General features: G+C 37.0%; 1 protein-coding gene across 1 annotated transcript in view; it reads left to right on the top strand.

The window, feature by feature from the left end:
• Positions 1-25,433, top strand: part of LOC149779075 (general transcription factor IIH subunit 4-like) — a 46,482-nt gene that overhangs the window by 9,466 nt on the left and 11,583 nt on the right. Inside the window, exons 3-10 of the mRNA XM_089939628.1 lie at positions 318-449; positions 2,213-2,306; positions 5,781-5,875; positions 6,679-6,790; positions 7,730-7,798; positions 11,703-11,786; positions 19,969-20,101; positions 22,157-22,208. Of these exons, the coding sequence (XP_089795754.1) occupies positions 318-449; positions 2,213-2,306; positions 5,781-5,875; positions 6,679-6,790; positions 7,730-7,798; positions 11,703-11,786; positions 19,969-20,101; positions 22,157-22,208 (771 nt within the window). The remainder of the gene's footprint in view (positions 1-317; positions 450-2,212; positions 2,307-5,780; positions 5,876-6,678; positions 6,791-7,729; positions 7,799-11,702; positions 11,787-19,968; positions 20,102-22,156; positions 22,209-25,433) is intronic.

Genomic DNA, 25,433 nt, shown 5'->3' with positions numbered 1-25,433 from the left:
AGCAATGTACCTAATAATTTTTAATTAAGGTATTTTGTTCAGGGATACCAGAAATACCACAGGCATTACCACTGTACTTTGTCCCAAAGCCTAGCAAATTTAATGAATCTTAAATATTCAGCTTTATAGTAATTAAACATTTTAGTGTCTAAGTCATATTCCTTTGAGACCTATACGTAAAACAAATTAGTAAGAATATACATAAAACAAATTAGTGAGTATATACATAAAACTTTTCAACCATTTTTAAAACAAAAGGTCAAAGTAAATTGTTTAGTTATTACAGCATATATTATCTGTTTATTTGTATTTAACAGTGAGCATCAAGAGATTGTCCATGTGCTAACAGACATCCGAGTGTGGCAAGAGCAGCCACTTCCAGGAGGTATGCAAGGATGGATCCTGAGTCCAACATTCCGGCAAAACTTGAAAATTGCTCTGCTTGGAGGGTAAGCTGTAATTTAGGCCCGAATACGTGTGAGCATGAGTTAGAGTTTGTGATCTTCACACAATTCCAAATGATCTGATCACAACTTTCAGCGACAACACAGTCCTTTTTTGTTAGAATATGATGAGCAAAAGTTTTAAGCTTGGGATTTTTTTCTACCACTTCTGTGGCCTAAGTGGTTAGAGCGGCCGCCTTGGATGCAGAAGGTCGTGGGTTTGAAGCCGATCCGAGTCATACTTGTGACTTATAAACAAATGGTACTATCAGCTGCCTTGCTTGGCGCTCAGCATTAAGAGGTTAGTGTTATAACTAGTCAGCCTTGTGTCAGGATAATGTGACTGGGTGGGACATTATGCTACATGTCTATGGCATGATGACCTGGTGCTAGACATCACTATAAACTGCCACACTACAGACATCGTAGTGATATGACTGAAAAATTGTTAAAGCTACTTTAAAAATCCTAATTACACACACGCACACAATGAGATTTTGCTTTAAGCAATCAAAAATATGTTATTTTGATTGCTGATTTATGAAAACTTGGTCTCATACTCAGTGTTAGAGTTTACCTCTTTGTACTTATTTGGTCATGTCAAACATTGGAGGTTTATTCTGGTGTTTTGGTTTCCTCAACCTCATGTACCACCATTTACCAACAACTAAGCCATTTCTATCTTAAAATGCGAATCTCAGCAAGCTAAAGATTGTTATTGTTTTATAAATTTCACCATGGTAAGATTCTGTCTCTATGCATTATTGATCACCTCCATATGTGTGACATCTGTCCCAGTTACACCCCCATATTGTACACTTGTCTCAATAGACACTTCCATATATAGGAAACTTGACTTGGTGGACACCTCATCAATAAACACATTTTAATGGATACCAGCATATTTGTACAACCTGTCCTAGTTGACACCTCCAAATGTATGGCAGCTACCCTAGTAGATGCCTCCATTTATATGTATACCTGCCTTAGGTGGCTCCTACATATAAGACACCTGCCCATGAAGGACAAAGTTGTATAAACAGCTAGGTTTTGGTAAATGTTTTATTTATGTGTGGTTTGGATGTCATTTCTTTATATGATTAAGTTCTCATGGTACAGTGATTGATCTTTATAGTCTGGTTCCACTTTATTTAATTGTCTTAACTGCATTAGAAGGTAACCAAACATGCATTCAGTTACCACTTCTCAAGCATCAATATAAATGGCTGAATTTTCATGATGGGCAGTTTTAAGATTGTGCACAAATAATTTGTGCCTAAGTTTTGAAAAATCATGGTATTCAGCATAAGGTCGTTTGTAGGGCAAACAGTTTTAAGTCTTTTCAGTTTATCTACCAGACTAGTATTTCTGTAAATGATTCCCTCTTTCTCTTAATAATTTATATTTCAGACTAGTTTTTGTTTGATTAAGCATGAAATCATGTGTAATCTTACATGTTTTCTTCCTTTAAAAATTTAGTCCTTGTTAGCAAAACTTCAGTCTTGAATTTACATGACAAATATTAGCCTGCAGTGACTACAACAATTTAATTTGTTGGATTAATTAGAGAGAATTGTCACTTGAAATATTGACTAGCCTATGATGATTCTGACAACTGCTAATTCTAGCATTTTAGTACTTCAAGTTGCATCTGCACAGCACCACATTATGCTTAACTACATTCTGCAACTCTCTACACCTGAACATATTTAATATAGTCGTTACACCCCAGATACAGTCCATTGACTGCACTGTGCTGTGTTTTGCAGGGGACAGCCCTGGACTGGAAGGGGTCAGCTGCCACCTGATAAATATGCCAAGGATGTAGCATTCCTAGACAAATATGCCATGGAAAGGTGGGAGGTAAAGGAACAGATTTAATAGTTTGCGATTTTGTCATTATACACGGGTCCCTCACTATAATTCACCTCAGCATAGTGTACTTCCTCACATGACAAGTATGTACCCCTCTAATGGACACCCTCTAGGCGGTGCAGTTTCTAAAGTTGGGGGGTGGGCTTGAATACCGTACATTACTTTTTGACTGAAAATGTTCATAAATTAAGTTTTTTTATATTTTTCTAAGAGTCATTGGATTACTCATATACTGTTTTAATTTTTTGGACATGCCAAAATGAATATATACAGATCTATAGGGATCAATATAGTAGGAATTTCTTTTTTTGTGGAAAAAGAATGGGGCTTCTATTAGAATAAATACTGTAGCACTCAGTATGTCATAAGAGGCAACTAATGAAGGTAAGAGCTGTGGATCATTGGTGAGTATGTGGGACTCATAACTGAAATTGTGCAAATTCTGACATTATATTATTCCAGGCCAACCACCTTTGCTAGGTACTTTACTCCATTTGCTGCAATAAAGGTAACCTATTTGTGTTGCTGTGCTGTAAAACACCATACCATTACAGGTGCGCGGTCATGGATACCATTTTTAGCTCATCAAGTGGGCTTATGGTATGGCCCTAAATTTGTCATGTCATGAATCATCCAGGTCATGTATGTCATGCATCCATTCATCATGTATCATGAATCATGTGTGTCATCCATCCATCATGTGTCATGTATCCATCCATCATGTGTCATGAATCATGTATGCCATGCATCCATCCATCATGTGTCATCTATTCAACATATGAATCATGCATGTCATGTTTCCATCCATCATGTGTCATGAATCATGTGTGTCATCCATTCACCATATGTCATGAATCATGCATATCATGTATCCGTCCATCATGTGTCATGAATCATGTGTCATCCATGAATCATGTATGTCATGCATCCATCATGTGTCATGAATTGTGTATGTCATGTATCCATCCATCATGTGTCATGAATTGTGTGTCATCCATGAATCATGTATGTCATGCATCCATCCATCATGTGCCATGCATCATGTATGTCATGCATCCATCCGTCTTGTCATGAATCGTATATGTCATATATCCATTCCATCATGTGTCATGAATTGTGTACATCATGCCTATATATGTCAACAAGTGCTTATTTTCATTCTGAAGATAATATTTCTGATCCGATTTCAAAACATTGTGGAATATGGGTTTATACCATCAGATTCTCAGATCTGATTAGTAATGAGTGAGATCCATGCATATTAATGAGGTAATCTTGCATCAGATAGGTTACATGATTTTACCACTCAAGAATCCACAGTTCAAATATGATTTTGATTAAATGTAATGTTTGCTTATCTCATAAATATATGATTTTGATCAAACAGTATGTATGCTTATATCACATGATTTTGTTCGAACAGAATATATGCTTATCTCATAACAAAATGATTTTGATCAAACAAAATGAGTGAGATTCATTCAAGGAGGTCTCAGCCCTGTAAATAATGAGTGAGATTCATTCAAGCGGGTCTAAGCCTTGTAAATAATGAGTGAGATTCATTCAAGCTGATCACAGCCCTGTAAATAATGAGTGAGATTCATTCAAGCAGATCTCAGCTCTAAATAATGAGTGAGATTCATTCAAGCAGATCTCAGCTCTATAAATAATGAGTGAGATTCATTCAAGAAGATCTCAGCCCTGTTAATAATGAGTGAGATTCATTCAGGCAGTTTAGGGGATCTTGCATCAGTTTGGCTGAGTATGTTACTTGTTGGCAGTCACATTTCTGATCCAGTTTGGATTAATTTTTAAATATGGGCTTGTATTATAAAGGTCTTAGATGGGTTTACAAATGAGTGTGATAATGCATCTTAATGGCTGAGCTTGCGACTAAATGAGGTATAAAAATTTTGATCAAACTTGGAATATAAGCTTTTGTTATGGAGAGCTTGGATACTCAGTAATCAGCAAGATTTTGCATATTAATGTGGTGATGTTGCCTCCAATTATTGAATGTATTGCCATTCTAGAAGTCATAAATCTGTCCCAAATTTCATTAAAATTTGAGTAAGTAATTTTATCATTACAATTTTGGACAAAAGTGAAGAGGATTCATGCATTTAAGTGAATGATCTTGCATCTGATTGGATGTTATTGCCACTATAGAAACCATTTCTTTGTGTATCTGATTTTAATTAAATATCTGATTGGCTGAACTTGCTGCTTGTCTAGAACTTGAGACTTTATTTCTCATCCAGTTTCTAAAGAACTTGGTAAATGGTATTTATATCAAGCTTGTAGATGACTCTGATTATGTGAAAGAGACTATGCATATTAAATGAGCCATTTCCTTTACAACAAACTATTATCTGAAAAGAGTAAAGTAAGTAAAATCAGTACAAGATAATGTTTGGGAGATAGTTTCAAAGGGTTGTGCTCTTACAATACTACAGAAGCCTGCTTACTTAACTGATTGGCTGTTAAGTTATGTGAGCCAGATGAGCAGTAGTAGGTACACTTGAGCTTCTTGTTGGGATGAATGTTTGTTTTGATATTAAACCTGCCTCACTGTAACGCAATCTTGATTATCACATGGTGCAGTATTTGGTTTCCCATAATGGTATTGTGAAAAACCAGCGAAGATCCGAATATCTGCTGACTTTTCATAAGACTTTTTATATAAGAATTTTTTTTCAAGAGATGAACCACTCTTAACACAATACAACCTCCATACACATAAGAATCCTCCTTCAGACAATATAGTTCTGCACACATAACCATTCTTCACACACTACAGCTGCCATACACATATGAACCCTTCTTCACAATATAGCCTCCATACACGTAAGAACCTTCTTCACACAAAATAGCCTCCACACACATAAGAACCACTCTTCACACACAGCCTCCATACACATCTGAACCCTTCACACAGGTAAGCCTCTATACACATAATAACTCTTTGTCACACACTACAGCCTTCATACACATCATAAGAACCCTACTTAATACATTACAGCCCCCCATTCACATAACAACCCTTCACACAATATAGCTTCCATACACATATGAACCACTTCTCAATACACTACAGCCTCCATGCACAACAACCCCTCCTTCATACAATACAGCCTCTATACACAAGACCCTTTTTCATAAAATACATCCCCATATACATAAGAACCATTCTTCACACTGAGAATCCTTTTTCACACAATACAGCCTCCATACACATAGGAACCCAAAATAAAGGTACATTAGAGGCAGTTATATAATTCTGCTTACTCTTAACATCAGATTTGTTTAAGTTATTGAATGTCCATATTTTTCACTTTCTTTTTATGAATGATAATTGTGTGAACATAATTGGAGGTGGGAGCAAAATTATTCAAATGTACTTTGATGTACAGTGATCTTTGGAAGTTGAAAAACAAATATAACTTGTTTTCTTAATTTCAGTGCATACTCCACTTTATGGTTGGATCCACAGAGGGTACAGCTGGAGTAAGCAGGGATATTATTGAAGTATTACTCAATGCCGGACTAATGAAAGAGTAAGTAGATTCCACTGAAGTTGCTAAATGTTTAATTTTCAAAATTATTATTCTTTCATAATTTGGATTAGTTAACATTTCAGTCTGATGCAGTTCAGATCTGAAGATGGTAACACTTAATGGATACCAGGAAACTTCCCTATGCTGGCCTTTCAGTAACCTCCTTGGCTCCTTCTGCAGACTCTCCAGATATTTTGGTCCGCTAAAACACAGTGTCATTGCTAATAAAACCTCATTATACAGGCCACTTATACAAAGTGGCCCAAGTATTTATATTTACAGTGTCAAGTTTAGGGTAGCTTTATTACATCAGATTTTTGTAGAATTACAAAACTACTTTTGTTTATAAATAATATAAAAATAAAATATCTGGACTCCCATTTAAACAGATGTATCTCTTCTTTATTACAAATTTATAGAGGTTATTATTTTTACAAAAACCTTTGAGTACAACTATTTCTTGTCTCAATGAATCTCAGTAATTTTTATGGTCTTATAAATTCTTCAACTTCATTTTATTTCATAGAAGATGAACCAGAATAATTTCATTTGCATCATTTCAGGAGCAGCACGTGTTCTATTCCCTCCATCATTCTGACTGGTTTTCAATTTATTTGTACCATTTCAGCAGCAGATCAGATTCTCTTCCAGCCTTCAGTTTTCAGTGTATTTTTGTATCATTTCAGCATCAGAACAGATTCTCTTCCCTCCATCAGGTTTTCAGTTTATCTTTGTATATTTCAGCATCAGAACATATTATCTTCCCTCCATCAGATTTTCAGTTTATCTTTGTATCATTTCAGGAGTAGCTCGGATCCTCTTCCCACAATCAGCCCAACTGGTTTTCAGTTTCTTTTGATGGATACAGCATTACAGGTGTGGTTCTTCATGCTGCAGTACCTGGAAATGGCAGAGGTAAAACGAAGGCTGTATGAACCTTGAATTCTGTAATCAGGTATAGAGTTTGTACAAGTTACTATAGGATATACTGAAATAGTTGCTCCACATTTTTGCAAGTTTTTCACCTGCAGATAATGGTTAGTTGTATACATTTTTTACTGCATTCTTTATGTTGATATGTACTTTGTGTAGTGTTACAACTTTTCAACTTGTGACCAGAATAATGTGCTTTATTTAAACTTTAATATGTAGTTTTTGCTTTATATGTAATACTCATATTCATGGGGTTCATATTCACAAAAGTTCCAAGTAAAACATAACATGAAATTATTTTGGAATGAAAAGTGTATGTTTAGACTTACTGAACTTGATTAACATAACATGAAATTATTTTGGAATGAAAAGTGTATGTTTAGACTTACGGAACTTAATTTTCACTTGAGTCTATGAGATCCTTGCCATGCGAGAGACAGGTAAAATTAGTCACTGATCACTGTTAGTCATAGAAGGTATGTTGATCAAACTTTGTAAAAGCAAGACTACAGAGACATTTCTCGCTATCACAAAATTTATCTAGACATTCTTTTTGCAATCATTGAAACTTGTAATCTGTTGTAAGTTTCAGAGAATATAATTAAACATAACTTGGTAAACAAATACCAATGGTGAGACATCTAAAATATGATGTCATCTCATCATTAAATTAATGTATTACATCACTTCCTCTTGTCATCCAATGAAATACATTTTCAGATTTCAGGACAGCCTTATTCTGGCATTATAGGAAAAACTTTTTTTTTCCAAGACCCTCATTGGGAAGAGGTCTCATTGTCTCATTGCAAGCTGTTGAATGAGACAAACATTATTTTTACTTATTGTGCAACTTAGTTATATGATCCAATAAATGGCATTAAATATTTTTCTGATGTTGTGATAATTGCCTGTGCCTTTCAGTCCAAGGGCTTGAACCTGGTGGATTGCCTATCCTTTCTCTTCCAACTGAGCTTTTCAACACTGGGAAAGGTAATACTTCCAAAGTCTCTTTCTCTCTCTCTCTCTCTCTCTCTCTCTCTCTCTCTCTCTCTCTCTTTCTCTTTCTCACCTAAGAGTTTCAGAAATACTAACAGTAGAGGACATAATTTGTACCCTGCATTTACATGTGGTTGCCCAGCAGTAGACACTTTTTCCATGTGTGCATTCATTAACACATCTTGTTGCTGGGAGACAAGGTTGCCCAGTTGGTTATGCATTGGATTCACTGTGTCAGTTTGTGGATAATACATTTTTCAGTGGACCAGTAGACATCTGTATGGTTATGATCAAGAAATTTTATCCGCCATTTTATATCTCTTGATCTTGTAAGCATGGTTACCTATGATGCAGGAGTAGCAGGTTCAGTTCCACAATGTGCTTTTGTTTCTCTTGCTTATGTGAATTTTGTAGATTGATTTAGGAAAACGAATAAGTTACTACTGATTTTCCCCATGTGATAATACACAAAACACAGCTGAACATGGTAAAAAGTCACATTATCATGCAGAATACAGCAGAACATACATGGTAAACAATGACATTATCATGCTGGAGACAGCAGAACTTAACATTGTAAACAGTGACATATCATGCTGGATACAGCTGAACATACATGGTAAACAGTGACATATCATGCTGGATACAGCAGAACATACATTGTAAACAGTGACATTATCATGCTGGATATAGCAGAACATACATTGTAAACAGTGACATTATCATGCTGGATAAAGCCGAACATACATGGTAAACAGTGACATATCATGCAGGATACGGCAGAACATACATTGTAAACAGTGACATATCATGCAGGATACAGCAGAACATACATTGTAAACAGTGACATATCATGCTGGATACAGCTGAACATACATTGTAAACAGTTACATATGCTGGATACAGCAGAACATACATTGTAAACAGTAACATTATCATGCTGGATACAGCAGAACATACATTGTAAACAGTGACATAGCATGCTGGATATAGCAGAACATACATTGTAAACAGTGACATATGCTGAATACAGCTGAACATACATTGTAAACAGTGACATATGCTGGATATAGCAGAACATTGTAAACAGTGACATATGCTGGATACAGCTGAACATACATTGTAAACAGTTACATATGCTGGATACAGCAGAACATACCTTGTAAACAGTGACATTATCATGCTGGATACAGCAGAACATACATTGTAAACAGTGACATATCATGCTGGATACAGCTGAACATACATTGTAAACAGTTACATATGCTGGATACAGCAGAACATACATTGTAAACAGTGACATTATCATGCTGGATACAGAAGAACATGCATTGTAAACAGTGACATATCATGCTGGATATAGCAGAATATACATTGTAAACAGTGACATATCATGCTGGATACAGCTGAACATACATTGTAAACAGTTACATATGCTGGATACAGCAGAACATACATTGTAAACAGTAACATTATCATGCTGGATACAGCAGAACATACATTGTAAACAGTGACATATCATGCTGAATAAAGCAGAACATACATTGTAAACAGTGACATATCATGCAGGATACAGCAGAACATACATTGTAAACAGTGACATTATCATGCTGGATATAGCAGAACATGCATTTTAAATGGTGACATATGCAGGATACAGCAGAACATACATTTTAAACAGTGACATTATCATGCTGGATATAGCAGAACATGCATTTTAAACAGTGGCATATCATGCAGGATATAGCAGAACATACATTTTAAACAGTGACATCTGATGCTGGATACAGCTGAACATACATTGTAAACAGTGACATATCGTGCAGGATATAGCAGAACATACATTTTAAACAGTGACATCTGATGCTGGATAAAGCAGAACACATTGTAAAGAGTGACATCATGCTGGATACAGCAGAACATAGATTGTAAACAGTGACATATCATGCTGGATACAGCAGAACATACATTGTAAACAGTGACATCATGCTGGATACAGCAGAACATGCGTTGTAAACAGTGACATCTGATGCTGGATACAGCTGAACATACATTTTAAACAGTGACATTATCATGCTGGATACAGCAAAACATACATTGTAAACAGTGACATATCATGCTGGATACAGCAGAACATACATTGTAAACAGTTACATAACATGCTGGATACAGCAGAACATACATTGTAAACAGTGACATTATCATGCTGGGTAAAGCAAAAAATCTGCTACTTAAATCTTTTATATCTATTACATCCTAGTACATTTGGTGAGCATAAAACAAAAAGAAACGTTGCTTGTTCTGAGTGAACAATGGATATATTTCACCCACTCAGTGCAACATATTCATTATTCACTCAGAACAAGCAAATATTGTTTATATCAGTGGTGCATGTTTTCAATGTTTAAATGCTCCAGAAATGATACTGATGAGAATTCAGGAACCACACTACTGGAGTTTGTGTCTATAATAAAAGCATAAATACACATGCATAGAGTACGGACACAGGCTGCATACCATAAGACTAATGTGTCAGCACGCAATATTTGGCCCAGTGGCAGTATGCCCTGTACCCCAGCTTTATATGCTTACTGTGAAGCTTTATCATCAGCATTTGGCAGGCTAGTAATGAAAGTTCTATAATAATTTTGTTTATAGACTAAGCTTGAGTTTCTCTTTCAAAAAGTTTGGAAAATACAGGGCTGGAAATCATACAGCTCTTGAGCTAGAGATTTTTTTTGTCCAATCACAAACAAGATTAAAGGTTGTTCCTGATTGGTTAATTGCAAAAACGCAATCTCAGATTCAAGCTCCGAATTTTATGATTTCAAGGCCAGAATGTTTGACTTTAATCTGATTTTGAACATATCTTTCTACTTTATAGTGTGGATTGATATAGTTTTTAGGGTATCAAATTTTCAGGCAGGTAAAGTTATGAAAAAATTGTGCAGCTACCAAAGGTAACAGCTTTGCTGGTCAAATCTGCCTACCACTTGCATTTTTTTTAATTAGAAAGTCACAATATTGTTTAATATTTTTCACACCTTGTGATATTTTGGTAAAAGTTTTTTCTTTTAAATTTAAATGTTTTCAAGAAATGGTGTTTCTATAATTTATTAAAAATGGATTGTATTTGCTGAGTCTTAAAATGCATGGTATGTAGCAACCATGATATTAATAATAGTTAGTACTCAGTCATCTATTACGAAATCACATTAATACTGTATATACTCTCAAAGTACAGGCAATGAAACAGCTTAACTCTTTTAAATCAGACTAAACCCATAACAAGGCACATGTAAGCTCCATTCAACATTGAGTTGATGAAGCACATCACATAAAAAGCACATCTAGGTGTACGAGACAATGCACACACCAGATTTCATCTGATTATGCTGAATCATGCCAAAGGTTTCTGAATTCATGGCTCCATATTAGTGAAGATCTGAAACTGATGGAAAATTGGCATTTAAGACTACAAGAAAAGTTAGACCTGAGTGGAATAAGTCTTTAAATTGTACCTCTGTAAGTAAAAGGCATGTCAAGTACTAAATGATATCCAAGGCTGGAAGAGCTATGATGGTTACAAGACATTTTCATGTTGGTTTTAATGGAACTCTCAAAACAATATTGGTTGTATCATACAGAGGAAATGGAAGCTAAGTGCCTTAACTCCAATTACCTTGCCACATTATAACTTTTGATCTGTTATGTGCTGTTAAGCAGCCAGAGAACCAGTCTAAAAGTGTTATTTCTCCTGTCAACACCCAACCAAACCAATCCAGAAGAGTTATTTCCCCTGCCGCCAAACCGGTCCTGAATAGTTATTTTCCCATTCAGCAAAGTAGTAGTGATGATGGCATCTGTTTAATATTTGATTGCTTTTTGCACATGACAGGATTATTCTGCAGATGGTATGAATGAAACACAGCTGAAGTTCCTACAGCATCTTAGGGAGTTTGGCCTTGTATACCAAAGAAAGGTAAGAATGCAAGTCAAAAAATAATGTTATCAGCCTAGATACTAGCCAGTGATAGAAAAACATTTACTGTCAAAATTTAGCGTCTAGAGAAATTCTGTGGGATCGTATGTTATTTTGGGAGATTGCATAGTCAGCATTAATGTTGTGAAAGAAGACCACAGCCAGTGAATTTCATGAATTTTTGTTTTATATGGATTACCAAAAAGTCCTAGAGAAACAGTATCAAGTAGGCTAGTTGAATTGATTCATCATGGTCATGTATGTTACATATACTGTAGTATAACAGTACTGTGTCATGTTAAACATGCAACATGATACTGAGATTGCATGCTGTAGACACAGAGTGAGAAGCAGCGCTGTTCATTATGTTACATTGTAGTATAACATCACTGTTATCATGTTAAACATATGACATGATATTGAGATCTCATGCTGTACAAAAAGTATAGAGTATGTGACAGCATTTTTTAGGTTGTTACGTACATCGTAGTATAACAATTTTGTCTAGACATTGTTTCTTACATTTATAAGTGCTGGGGCACCAAAAATGCTTGAATTTTTAAATGCACATTAATCTTAGAACATGAAGAAGAAAGAAAGAAAACAAATTGTGTCACAAAGACTTAGTCATTATGGTACCACTGACTTTGTAGCATCATTTTTTGTGGTGTGTGGGGTTGGTGCATGCAGGCAAGGCAATGGATGCCATATCCCACTGACCCAGGTTGGAATTTCTGTATGTATGTGTGTGTATATATATATATGGAGAAGACAAGATGGCCACTATCACTTAACTGGCTTGAAGCAGCTGTTCTGTTTTTTAGTGCCGTTTTCATGATATTTGTGCTTGTTGCCTGTTTTCATCTTCGTTATTGTGTTCATTATGTATTGGCTGTTGAATTCGTATGTGCTTCTTCATCTCCTTGTTTTTGGAAACAAGAACAATTAGACTTTTTCTCAGATGTCTTGCTCCACTGTTTTTGAAGAAACCGCCATCACGTGATACTCGCCAGTCTACCCGTTTATGCTACGATGGACCCTCATTAATTGCTTTAAATGATCACTCCTTGGCTCTCCACGCTACATTGTGCTCTAGACTAAACGAACTGGGACTACATTCATCATTACCTAAATGTAAACAGAAGCGAAAAAAGAAACATTGTTTCAAAGCTGGCCAGAGTAGAACAGGAAGAAGAATCCCAGTTACCTCCCTTATTTCGGCTCGACAATTTAAAAAAATTTTGACCGTTAATTTAGCTAACCTAATTCAAATCCCAATTAATTCGTCAACCTTTGTGTCAACTATCCAAGAAATACCTCTATGCATTGCATTATTCAATGCCCAGTCAGTAGGACCACCGGAAAAGTGCACAGAAATAGTTAATTTTATCAACGACCAAAATGTTGACATATTTTTCCTGACAGAAACATGGCTAAAAACATCAGGCAATGAACCCAAGTGTGCGGATCTAACACCCACTGGTTACTCCATCAAGTCATTCCCCCATAACTTTCACGGAGGTGGAATTGCTGTCGTCACAAAGAACTCCATGATAAAACATCTTAACTACACCTCAACATTCAATTTCGACCACACATAGTTTGAACTAGCCCAAACCACACTCACACTGGAGCAAAGGTCAGTCCATTTTTTCTGCCTATACCGCCCTGCTCCTAGTAGAAAAAACAAGCTGGCTGACTCTCTCTTTTTGGAGCAGTTTCCGAATCTCCTGGACTATGGAAATTCGATAGGCGGCAACCTGATTATTCTTGGAGATTTCAACTTTCACTTTGACTGTCCCAGAAACTCAAATACACCAAAACTCATAGATTGCATTAATGTTTTCAACATCAAACAGTCAGTTAACCAACCCACCCATAAACATGGTCACATTTTAGACTGGATTCTTCATAGACCTGATGATAACATTCTACGGTCTTCACTGGTATCCCATGACCTTGCATCAGATCACCTCTGCATTATATGCCATCTTGACGTATCAGTCCCTAACCCTCTACCTTTATCTGCTACTAAGAGAAACCTCCATATGATAAATAGAACCAAACTAATGCACGACATCCAAGCTAACCTAACAACTTGCTTATCTCTTACCGCAGAACAACTCGATAACTGTCTGCGTTCATTGCTTGACAAACATTCCCCAGCTACAAAGTGCAGAGTATCAATTCAGAAGTGTTCTCCATGGTATAGCAGTGTTAGGGACCAGTTTTGCACTGCTAAAAGAGACCGCCATAAAGCTGAGAGGCACTGGCTTTCCACCAGACTCACTATTCATAAGCAGATCTATGAAGTCGCTAAAAAGAATGTCACAAATATAATCCATGCAGTGAAATCAGCCCACTACACTACTAAGATCATGGAAAGTTCCAGCTGCAAAGAGCTCTTTGAGATTACTAACAAGCTAATGTCAAGGAACAAATCAACACCACTTCCAACTACTTTCTTTCCAGTCGACCTTCCGGACATGCTTGCAAATTTCTTCCATGACAAAGTACAAACCATTAGAGATAAGCGTGACACTACAATTTCAGTTGACTCGTCGTCACCATACAGTTGGGATACAGAATTTGAGTGGCAACCATTGGCAGCATTTGAACTTGTTTCTATGGATTTCGTACGTACAATCGTGATGAAGAGTGTACCAAAGTCATGTGAACTTGATCCAGTTCCAACATTACTGCTGCTTGAGTGCTTAGATCCAGTATTGCCTTCACTAACTGATGTTATTAATACCTCTCTCTCATCCGGGGAATTCCCATCATTTTTCAAAACTGCCATTGTAAAGCCTCTGCTGAAGAAACCAACACTTGACCATAACGATTTAAAGAACTACCACCCAGTTTCTAATCTCCCATTCATATAAATAATCTTAGAAACGGTTGTTCTATCCCAGCTTGTATCTCATCTAAATTCAAACAGTCTTTTTAGCAATGTACAATCTGCATATCGCCCTTACCACAGTACTGAAACTACTCTTCTAAAAGTAGTTAATGACATTCTGTCTGCGTTGGATAGTGGAAAGATTACAGTCCTCACCCTCCTTGATTTGCCTGCAGCATTTGACACAATAGACCATGATATATTACTTCACCGTCTCCAGAATGTATTTGGCATTCATGATACAGCCTTACTGTGGTTCAAGTCCTACTTGGTCAACAGGACGTTCTTGGACCTGTTCTCTTCATTCTGTACACTCAGCCACTTTCAAGTGTCATAGATCATCATCCAGTGTCTCACCAATTGTACACTGATGACACCCAAATTTACAAATCTAGCCACCCAACTGAAGTTGATGCTACCATCCAAGGTGTAGAGAAGTGCATTTCTGATGTGAAATCATGGATGACATGTAACAAGCTGCAGATGAATGATGATAAAACTGAGGCCATTCTGATCACAACACAAAGACTTTCTCATTCACATACTTTACCTCAAACAATAAATATCAGCAATGCCAACATTAAATTCACACAATCAGTACGAAACCTAGGTGTTACTCTGGACAGTACTCTCACATTGCACCAACATGTCATGAACATATGCAAGGCTGCATATCTTGAGCTGAGATGCATCAGCTCAACTTGCAAATATCTTTCAGTTGATGCCACTAAAACACTTGTGTTCATTAGTACTTTCAAGACTGGACTTTTGTAACTCAATTCTGTCTGGTTCATCTCAGTATCTACTCCAGAAACTTCAAAAAGTTCAAAACACAGCTGCTCGGATCATACTTAGAGTACCACAAAAAGAGCACACGTCCCCACTGCTCTGTGCTACTTTTCACTGTCAGATTCTAGTCCAACATACCTATCCAATCTCACCCATATGTACACACCAGCAAGATACTTTCGCTCCTCCTCTGACAATCGTATACTCATTATTACCACTATGAAAACAAAGTCTTATGGACAGTGTTCTTTTGCATACCAAGGCCCAGCAACCTGGAATGAATTGCCCACTGAACTTAGACACAAAGGCACAGTGATCACATTCAAGAGGGCTCTCAAAACTCACTTATTTCGACTGCAAGAACAAACTTAAAAATCTGATAATGTTTCCTACCTGAAATATTCTCAGCATGTTTTTTATTTTTTAATGTTTTTCTAATTTCATGGTGTTTGTTTTTGCAATAATATTATTATATTATTATATGTTTTTTATCTTATAGGTGTTGTCTAATGTTGTAAAGCGCTTAGAGCTTCTAAAGATTAGGCACTATACAAAGACCTCATTATTATATATATATATATATATATATATATATAAGATAAGATAAGATGCTGCTGTCTCGTGGTGTGCCAAATGATGATCCTGATCCACTGTTTCCTTTAGGCTTCCTGAAAATGCTGAAGGAGCCCTTAAGAACCTCTCTACCTGGCAGAACCCTTAACCGCTTGCACTTAGTTAAGCGGTGTTGCCCTATGAACCAATGTCACCACCGAGTCCAGTAATTCAACTACTCCCTTTACAGCTAAAAAAAATACCATGTCTAAAATGTCTAACCTGAAACAAACTACATTCTGTCTGATAGCATGGAGTTATGTGATATCGGTCTGACTTTCTATAAATTTTTTTACTCAATCCTGTAACGTTACATATATATATATGGCCGAGTGGTCTAAAGCGCTCTTCGTTACGGATCACTGCCATCTCACCTCTGTCTGCAGCGGTTCGAGTCTAAGATTCAGCCAATGTGGGCATGTGAGAAAGCCTGCCAGTAGCTTCTCGTGGGTCGGTGGTTCTTTCCGGGGTTTTCCGGGTTCTTCCTCCACCATTAATACTGGCCGCCATGTATAGCCTATCGTGCTGAAAAATGGCGTTAAACCCCACAACAACAACAACATATATATCAACAATTTCGTCACATGGATTATATAGCACAGAAGATCAAAATTTGTATTTTTACATTTCTGTATACCAGAAGAGTGATTCTGTAATGTGGCAAGTTCCTGACATGGCTTATCGGCATTGTCACCATATGGAGAAAAAGTGTCACTATAAGAACTATGGACACAGGCAAATCTATTGCCAGAGAACTTGGTGTAAATGCCCCCACTTCAATGATAGAACAGAAAGCAGTAATGTGAAATAAAGCTTCAGTGAAATAAGTCGTTAGAACATTCTTGGAAGCAGGAGGTCATATGTTCAAACCAGAGACATACAAAAATGGTACTAGCAGCTGCCATGCTTGGCACTCAGCATTAAGAGGTTATTGTAAGGACTGGTCAGCTTGTTTTCAGGATAATGTTACTGGGTTTTACATAATGCCACAGTGCTAGACATAATTGTAACTGCCATGCTGCATACATCATACAGACATGATTTTTCTCCGTTTTAAAGCAGAATTTCGCTTTTTTCATGCCTTTAATCCGATTTTTCTTGATATAGTCCATTTTTTGTTTATCATCTCCGATCCTGTTTTTTAAAAACGGTCTGTTTGGTCCCATTCCGCAACGACCCTTATAACGTATTTGTTCCATATATTAGTTAGCCCACGACTCTCGTAAAGAGTATTTTGATTCGTCACAAGTTTAAATTCATCTACTGAATCTTCATGTAATAGAAGCTGATGGCAATGGAAAGATGAAACATGATGGCAAAGTATGGCATGCCGAGTTATTGAGAGAGACCATGACATGAAAAGTTTAGATAAAGGTTTAAAATAACGTATGGAAATGAGAATGGCAGGAGCAAAAGGTTGGTGGAAATTTAGTTGGTCAATTTATAAGAAAACTGAACACTAGAGGACTGGCATTTTGTGACCTCTGCTCTACGTCAGTCACGGTTGGAAGATTTTGGAATGGCACCTACAAAAAAAGTTGCATACAGAAAAATTGAAGCTCAGAAGGCATCTGGAAAAAGTGCAGTTAATTACTATAAGAAGAAAGATTTCTTGCATGAGAGAACAGATGTAGCTCTCTGTCAGAATATGTACACTGCATGTCGCCAATACAAGCTTGAAGGGAAAAAAGGCTCTCATTGAGAAGGAAAAGAAACGATTACACAAAAAGTCAATCAAAAAGGAAAGCTAAACAAATCTTTGCCAAACTGCAAAAAGAGCTCGACTGGAATATCAACAGGTTGTGTCCATTGGAGAAAAAGACAAGTGAATGTATGGGATTATTTGTATATAGTTGATGTACTTGGGTGTTTATTTTACAGATTTGTTATGAAAACAGAGAAGAAGAATATATTTGCTGCAACCATTGAGAAATTATTTTGACTTAATTACTATGTGAACACTGACATGCACATGAAATAACTTAAGCACCAATAGTATTGGAGAACAAATTCATGTGATAATAAATATTGTGAAATTATTCAAGTCAATTTGACATTTTTTGGTAATTTTGTTAGTTTTTCAAATGATTATTTTGTTATATATTATGATCATACATTGGACCAGTAGCAGTTTTTTATGAATGTAAAATACATTTTTGGCTGGAGGCCTTCAGCCCCCTGTACCCCCAGATAAGAGACCCCATTGGGGGAAGACTCACAAACCCCCCTTTCAGATTTTCAGCTTTTTGGGGGGAATACCAGAATCATGTCTGTTCATAGTGACATCACTAAAAAATTTAAAGCTGCATTTAAAATCCCCAAAACACACAAACACACACTGGTCCTGAAAATTAGGGTGGTCCAAGGTCCAGGACATGTTTTTAGCCATGGACCAATCATCTGTAAGCAGCACTAGCCTGCTGAACTACTAATATTTCTTCTTATTTGTTTCTGTAAATTGTAGAAAATGTTCTTTTTAATTCTTAAAACATCTGAAACAAATCATAAAAGTGCACTGATGCAAGTGGAATTGATCAGTAGTGGGAGACTGTGTGTAAAATTTTACAGGAAATCTGCAAATTTACCATGTAGAACGCTGATCACCAGTTTGGACTTGATCTTCATCATTAAAATGTTTGTTCTGAATCATTACTAAAGCAAAGCATCAATAGTATCAGATTACCGTATATTCTAGATCGGAGGAGTCAAATGCATTTGCTATGTGGACCAGATTTGATATCAAAGTACTGCACTCAGGCCATACATATTTTGATAAGCATACAAATATGACACTAAGAAGAGACTTGATCTGTGGGAGGGACTAATAAGTCTGGCATGCCGTATGTTTTACACCCATGTTCTAGATGCAGTGATTTCAAACTATGATGGAAGGCAAGAATCAACCATAAGGAATTCATCTGCTACAAGATTTGTTACACAGCAGGACTTCAAATGTCCCAGGTCCAAAAAGGACTGAAATTACGATAAAATAAATGTATTTGGACTTTAAAGGGTCACTGGAACAATCATTCAAGTGCCATTTTCAGGGGCATGTCCAATTTTACAACTGATACATTGATAGCACAAATACTATATTACTTGCACCAGACAGGTTATTGACAGTAGATAAACATAAATCTCTCAATTATCAATTCCTTGATTCTCTTTACAAAGCTGAGTGCACACTGAGTCATTCACCGTGCCAGAGGAACCAGAACTATTTGTTTTCTGTCCTGATCAGACCATTGTTTACTACTTTTTTCTGAAAAAGCATTTGACATGTACACTGAGGGTCCAGGCAAAGTTCATCGGAGTTTAAGTAATCTATCAAATAATCTGAGTTTTCTCTGTCCTTTCACACCCATTTAGATATTTTGACTACAAAAATGTAAATATATCTGAAATGTGGAGAGACAGGTCAGAGGAAACATGGACTCTGCCAAATGAATAATTACTTTTGGTTCTGTGGTCTAAAGCGCTGTCCTTTATGGATCACTGCCATCTCACCTCTGTCTGTGTGGGTTTGAGTCTAGGATTCGGCTAATGTGGGTATGTGAGAAAGCTTGCCAACTTTTGGTTCTACTGACTGCATATAGATTGAATTTTTCAAGTGTTTTCACATCTGTTTCACTGAACCACCTTTGACTGGCAGTGTTTGATTTTTTTTTTAAGAACATTTATACTTTAAGTTTAGTTAACTACAGCACTGAGATTCAAAGAGGATCCACTAGTAGAAGGAATAATCCTGTTATTTTAAAATGTTATGGTTAGTAAATATTTCTATGATTTAATAAGCAATAAATTAGCTGGCTGAATTTTGAGCTTCCATTAATTTTATTACTTTTGCTGTCTTTTATTTATGCTATTGCACTGTTATAGAGAAAGGTGATGAGGTACTACCCCACCAGACTGGCAATAAATCTGGCTTCTGGAATATCATCTGTCAATTCAACTCCTCATGCTCATGGCTGCATTATTGTGGAAACCAACTACAGAGTCTATGCATACACAGGTAATAGCTTAGTGGTTATTGTGGAAACCAACTACAGAGTCTATGCATACACAGGTAATAGCTTAGTGGTTATTGTGGAAACCAACTACAGAGTCTATGCATACACAGGTAATAGCTTAGTGGTTATTGTGGAAACCAACTACAGAGTCTATGCATACACAGGTAATAGCTTAGTGGTTATTGTGGAAACCAACTACAGAGTCTATGAATACAGAGGTAATAGCTTAGTGGTTATTGTGGAAACCAACTACAGAGTCTATGCATACACAGGTAATAGCTTAGTGGTTATTGTGGAAACCAACTACAGAGTCTATGCATACACAGGTAATAGCTTAGTGGTTATTGTGGAAACCAACTACAGAGTCTATGAATACAGAGGTAATAGCTTAATGGTTTTTGTGGAAACCAACTACAGAGTCTATGCATACACAGGTAATAGCTTAGTGGTTATTGTGGAAACCAACTACAGAGTCTGTGTATACACAGGTAATAGCTTAGTGGTATTTCTAAAACTTTATATATATTTTTTTAAATCTAATTTGAAAAATGTGCGAGGTTTAAGAACTTGTATGTAGCAGTGGTGATGGTGGCTTCATGAAAAATGTCTGTCTTGAGTTGATAAGAGAATTAAAGGAAGTAAACAACAGTTACTTATCATGCTGTCAGGTGTGGCAGTCATTAATCCCATTTAACTGAGTCACTACTTCAGGCAGGGAGCCAAGATGGCTAGTTGGTAGAGCATCATATTCATAATCCAAGGGTCTTGGGTTCAATACGCACCAAGGTCAGCTGGAGTCAGCCACCACTGTGTATCTGTCAATAGTGTTTCTGTTTCTTTGACATGATTAGAGTGCTGAAAATGCCATTTAAAACCAGCCAGCTTTTGAAGCCAGTAATAAAGCGTTTTTATTTTTATTTTCTCTGGATCCATTTTGATAGGCTGAGAAAGAATCTGGAACTCATGATTGGACTGTTCAGTTTTGTTTTCATTAAACAAAGACCCTAGTGTACAAAGGTAAAGACCTAAACACATTACACAGTGTGTTTGAATACTTAGTCATTTAATTACAAATAGTAATACCTCAGTCAATATGGGCATTCATGTTTTCTCCTCAACTCCGATTTGAAATAAATAGAAAAGCGTATTGCCTGTGCATGTTCTATCAATTACATAATTATTGACAGCCCTTTGGAAAAGTTTTCTTTATGCAGGTGTTGAAGTGACTTGTGAATATTGCATTATGTGCATATATAAAACATAGGCACAAGTCCTTTGAATATGGGACAAATTTATACTGCTAAGTGGGACTTAATATAAAATATATTGAATTTGTATCACTTTCTTGTATACTGTATATACTCGCTTATAAGTCAGGTCAAAGGACAAACTGCACAGACCCAGATCTGCCATCGTACAATGGGTCAGTGGGCTATTTAGTTTGTTAGAAGTAATCACTAGAACAAACAACATAGCCACTGATCTGCTGGCATATGATTTGATGGCATGGTCAATGTTGTTTGAGTTGAACTCAACTTTTGGGTATATAGGTATCCAACTTCAAAAGCCCAACAAATAGAACACTCTAAATTCAGGGGGGGGGGAGTGGTCTAAAAAGCTCACCTTTACCGATCACTGCCATCTCATCTGTCAGCAAGGGTTCAAGTCTAGGTCTCTACCAATATGGGTATGTGAGAAAGCTTACCAGCAGCTTCCAATGGGTCAATGGTTATTACCAGGATTTTCCATTTCTTGCTCCAACAGATATACTGGCCACCATGTATAGCCTATTTTGCACTGAGAAATGATGTTAAATCCCAAAACAACAACAACAGTCTAGTTCACAAGAATATGCGATGTGCAGTTTGTGTCATACCTGTTATTTTATTCACATGCATTTAATTCCAAGTATGAAATTGATACAAGACAGTGCTACTTTTATAACCCTAAACGAAGATTCTCTCGTTTCCAATTTTATTACATGTGGATGTTTTCATCAGCCTTCAAATTACATGAAAAGAATAACGGTTACCATACTTTTTGTCCTTTTTCTTCAGAGTCACCTCTCCTGATTGCACTGTTAGCCTTGTTTTGTGAAATGTTGTACAGGTAAGAACTAATAGTATTTAAATGTTTTTTTGATATATTATTATCAGAAGGTTTTACTATCATGCATCAAGAAATATTTTTTGTCCAACATTAGGCTCCTATTATAATTTCTTCTTTAAATACATTACCCAATCATAATACCTTAGGAAAACTGTTACTAGTAAGTCCAGCCCTCCCAGATAATATTTTTGCTAATGGTAGCTAAACATCGTCTGCCAACCTATGTGGCAGTCGGGCAGAGGGATCTCTTCTTAGATATAAGACTTGGCTGCAAAGTCTAAGAACCTATCAGTTACTAATTTCGCTCATGCCAAGAAGCGCACTGTCATCACAAGAGACCTCACAAAACCGGACTCTACGTGGAAGGTATTCCATTACATGTTGGAGGAGTTTTTCACTACTAGGGAAGTAAACTCTATCTATACTTTTTCTCTTCCTATCCCCAAAATGTTCTGCCTTTAAAATTTGATAAGACTTTGTTGTCATCACACATTGAGGTACATGCACAGGGAGCCGAAGCAACTTCACATTCAGTTCAGGTCATAATTATTTTTTACGTGCAAATTTCTGGTGCTTATAAAAACTCCTAATATATGTGTAATTCCATTATGAACAGGTATATGTCAGTGAGTTTCTATTCCAAGGCATTCATGTCATCTGGGCAACAGCTTCAGTGTTTTCTGCTTGTACAGGCAGTTTGTGGGGCTTTATCCCTATAGGTGATTACCCCATTCTGGATAATGTCGCACCTACTTTGTAGGTATCCATAAAGGTGTCTCAGTTCCCTTTTATGTGAAGGTTTTTGTGTGTTATATAGATACTTGTGTACATTTCTGTTGCTTCTGCTCTGGTCGGACAAGTACAGTTCTGTTTTCACATCTTGCTCATGCATGTTTCTATGGGTGACACTTGAGTCATGTTTATCTGCATAAGCATTCTATCATCTTTAAAGAGCACTTATTCACTTGTATAGGTAGCCTATTCAACTTCACAAAATAGGTTCAGTCTACAATATTTATATGTGTACATGTGCCTTTAAAAAACTCCTTATTTAATTTTAATTCTGTCATTTCTGGTACATATAGTTGAGTTTCCTTTACTATGGCATCCTTAGCCATGGAATGCCATGCTTCAGTGATTCTACCTGTACATGCTATCCTTGACCTTCCCTACTGGTAGCATTGTAATTGAGATTGTCTATCACTTTTTTCCAGGTAACCATCATTTGGTATAACTCTGTGCCCACACTGTATTCAAACATCTCATGTGCAGGCCCACTGGTTTATACTTCTCCTTACAGGTGGTATTGGCATTATATGAATGCTTCATTGCTTATCAATTTCTGGTTCAGCGTTTTAAGATTTAGCTCAGCAGGGACATTGCATTCTAAAAGACTGGTACAGGGCTACATTAATTATATGTTTTATTCTTTTTGTCTTACAGATTAGAACTATGGGTAAAGTGCAAAACACACACCTCATGATGAAGACATTATCTGTCTGCTAGCTGACCTTTCCTCAATTTGAGAATTTTTTGTGGACAAGGGAGATAAATCAACTCACCCTTCAGCCACAATGTGCTGGAAATTGACAAGCTCTGAAACAGCTCTGGCATCCAAGTCACCACCACAGGACTCCACATTTTTGGCCACTATTTCTCCCTCACTTCCTCAGGGTTCAACTCAATTCCTATTGAGAGACAGCTAGCAAATAGCAAAGTTCCTTCTCACTCAGCAGACAAACGGACATGTTTCATGGATTAAACATCTCATAACCTATCCCAAATTGATGATTTAATGATATCCTCACAGATGACTTATTTCTGTTGCAACCAGCCTACTGCATATTCTAGGAACTACAAAGGGACGAAAGATCAATATTAAGGGCTTAATCACTAACAGCCCGGCTTCCAGTATGCCTAACTCAACTTTTGCAGACACATGAAGGAACCAGTCTAGCCCTCATACCACCTTGAGACACTCAGGCAGCATGATGCCATGAATAGTTCCAGACATTTCAACAGATACCATGAGAAGAGACTATTTACTCATTGACTGTCTCAAAAGTTACAATTTCTAATTCAGGGCGTTCTACAAATTTAATGAGTGCCATACCTCATCACTCCTTGCTAGCTAAATCTCATTCATTACAGGGGACTTTGGCCTCGTCTCATGCAACCAAGATGATGTTGGTTGTTCTTCAGTGTGGTCATCTATTCTACAATGTCCAAAGGCATGGAAGATTCAGCCTTTCGAGTTTCCATTTAGGATGCTTTTCACCTTTGACCTCCTCCCACTCCATCAACAACCTGGATGAGAGCTCCAGCATATGTTGATCTTACGACAGAATGGAGGAGTCCAACTTCAATTACTTCTGCAGTCAGGGAGACTTACAGACATTCTGAACCACTTTATCGTCATTTTGTCATTGGTTCTACCTTTGCCACACACCAGTCTCTCATTTGGAAAACCCCGGCAGTTGACAGTGGTATCGCTGCTTTGGGGATGACAAAGCCACACTCATAGATATTATGAACTGGATATCATTTGATGACACTCAGCAGTTAGTGCACACTATCCATGATCACTGACACCCTTAGTCATCATGGAAGTAGGACAAAACAAGGACTTATGTGACCTACTCATCAACACGACCAAAAGCATTAACCCTACATGCCCAACTGGAATATATCTTGGGTACTAACCTGGATGAGCAAGACACCTTTTGAACCAATTTCAGGGGCATCTCTGGTGCACCATTCCTACAAGACCTGCTTCCTTATGGTGTTAGCGACTATAGACAGAGAAATACGTGCCATATCAGCAGACCTGGATTGCATGCAGTTCTGACAAGATAGGTTAGTCTTACTTATGATGGCATCCTATTTCATCACAAAGAACTGCCTTCCTTCCTTCCTTCCATGGGTGACCAGACTTTCCTCTTGAAACCTCTGTCTCGTCTGGGCACAATCAGCTGAAGGCCAACTACAAGACCCAGTTCAGGCTTTGAAGTGGTACCGTAATAGAACAGAGCCATTGCTTTGAGAGAAATAATGCCTCTTTTTACTGCACAGGACAGGACAGGAGAATATATCATTGCTGACTATTTTGTCCTATATTAAGTGAGTTTTTTGCTCAGCATATAGGGAAATAATCACAGCTTAAATGAACTTATTATGCATTTCAGGTCATGAGATTAGAGCAGTTGCCAGCAGCCTAGCATTTGA

Source organism: Sinohyriopsis cumingii, chromosome 17 (assembly GCF_028554795.1).
Source record: "Sinohyriopsis cumingii isolate HCF-2022 chromosome 17, ASM2855479v2, whole genome shotgun sequence".
In the NCBI taxonomy this organism is placed as follows: domain Eukaryota; kingdom Metazoa; phylum Mollusca; class Bivalvia; order Unionida; family Unionidae; genus Sinohyriopsis; species Sinohyriopsis cumingii.
This window is presented reverse-complemented; position numbering and strand designations above follow the sequence as displayed.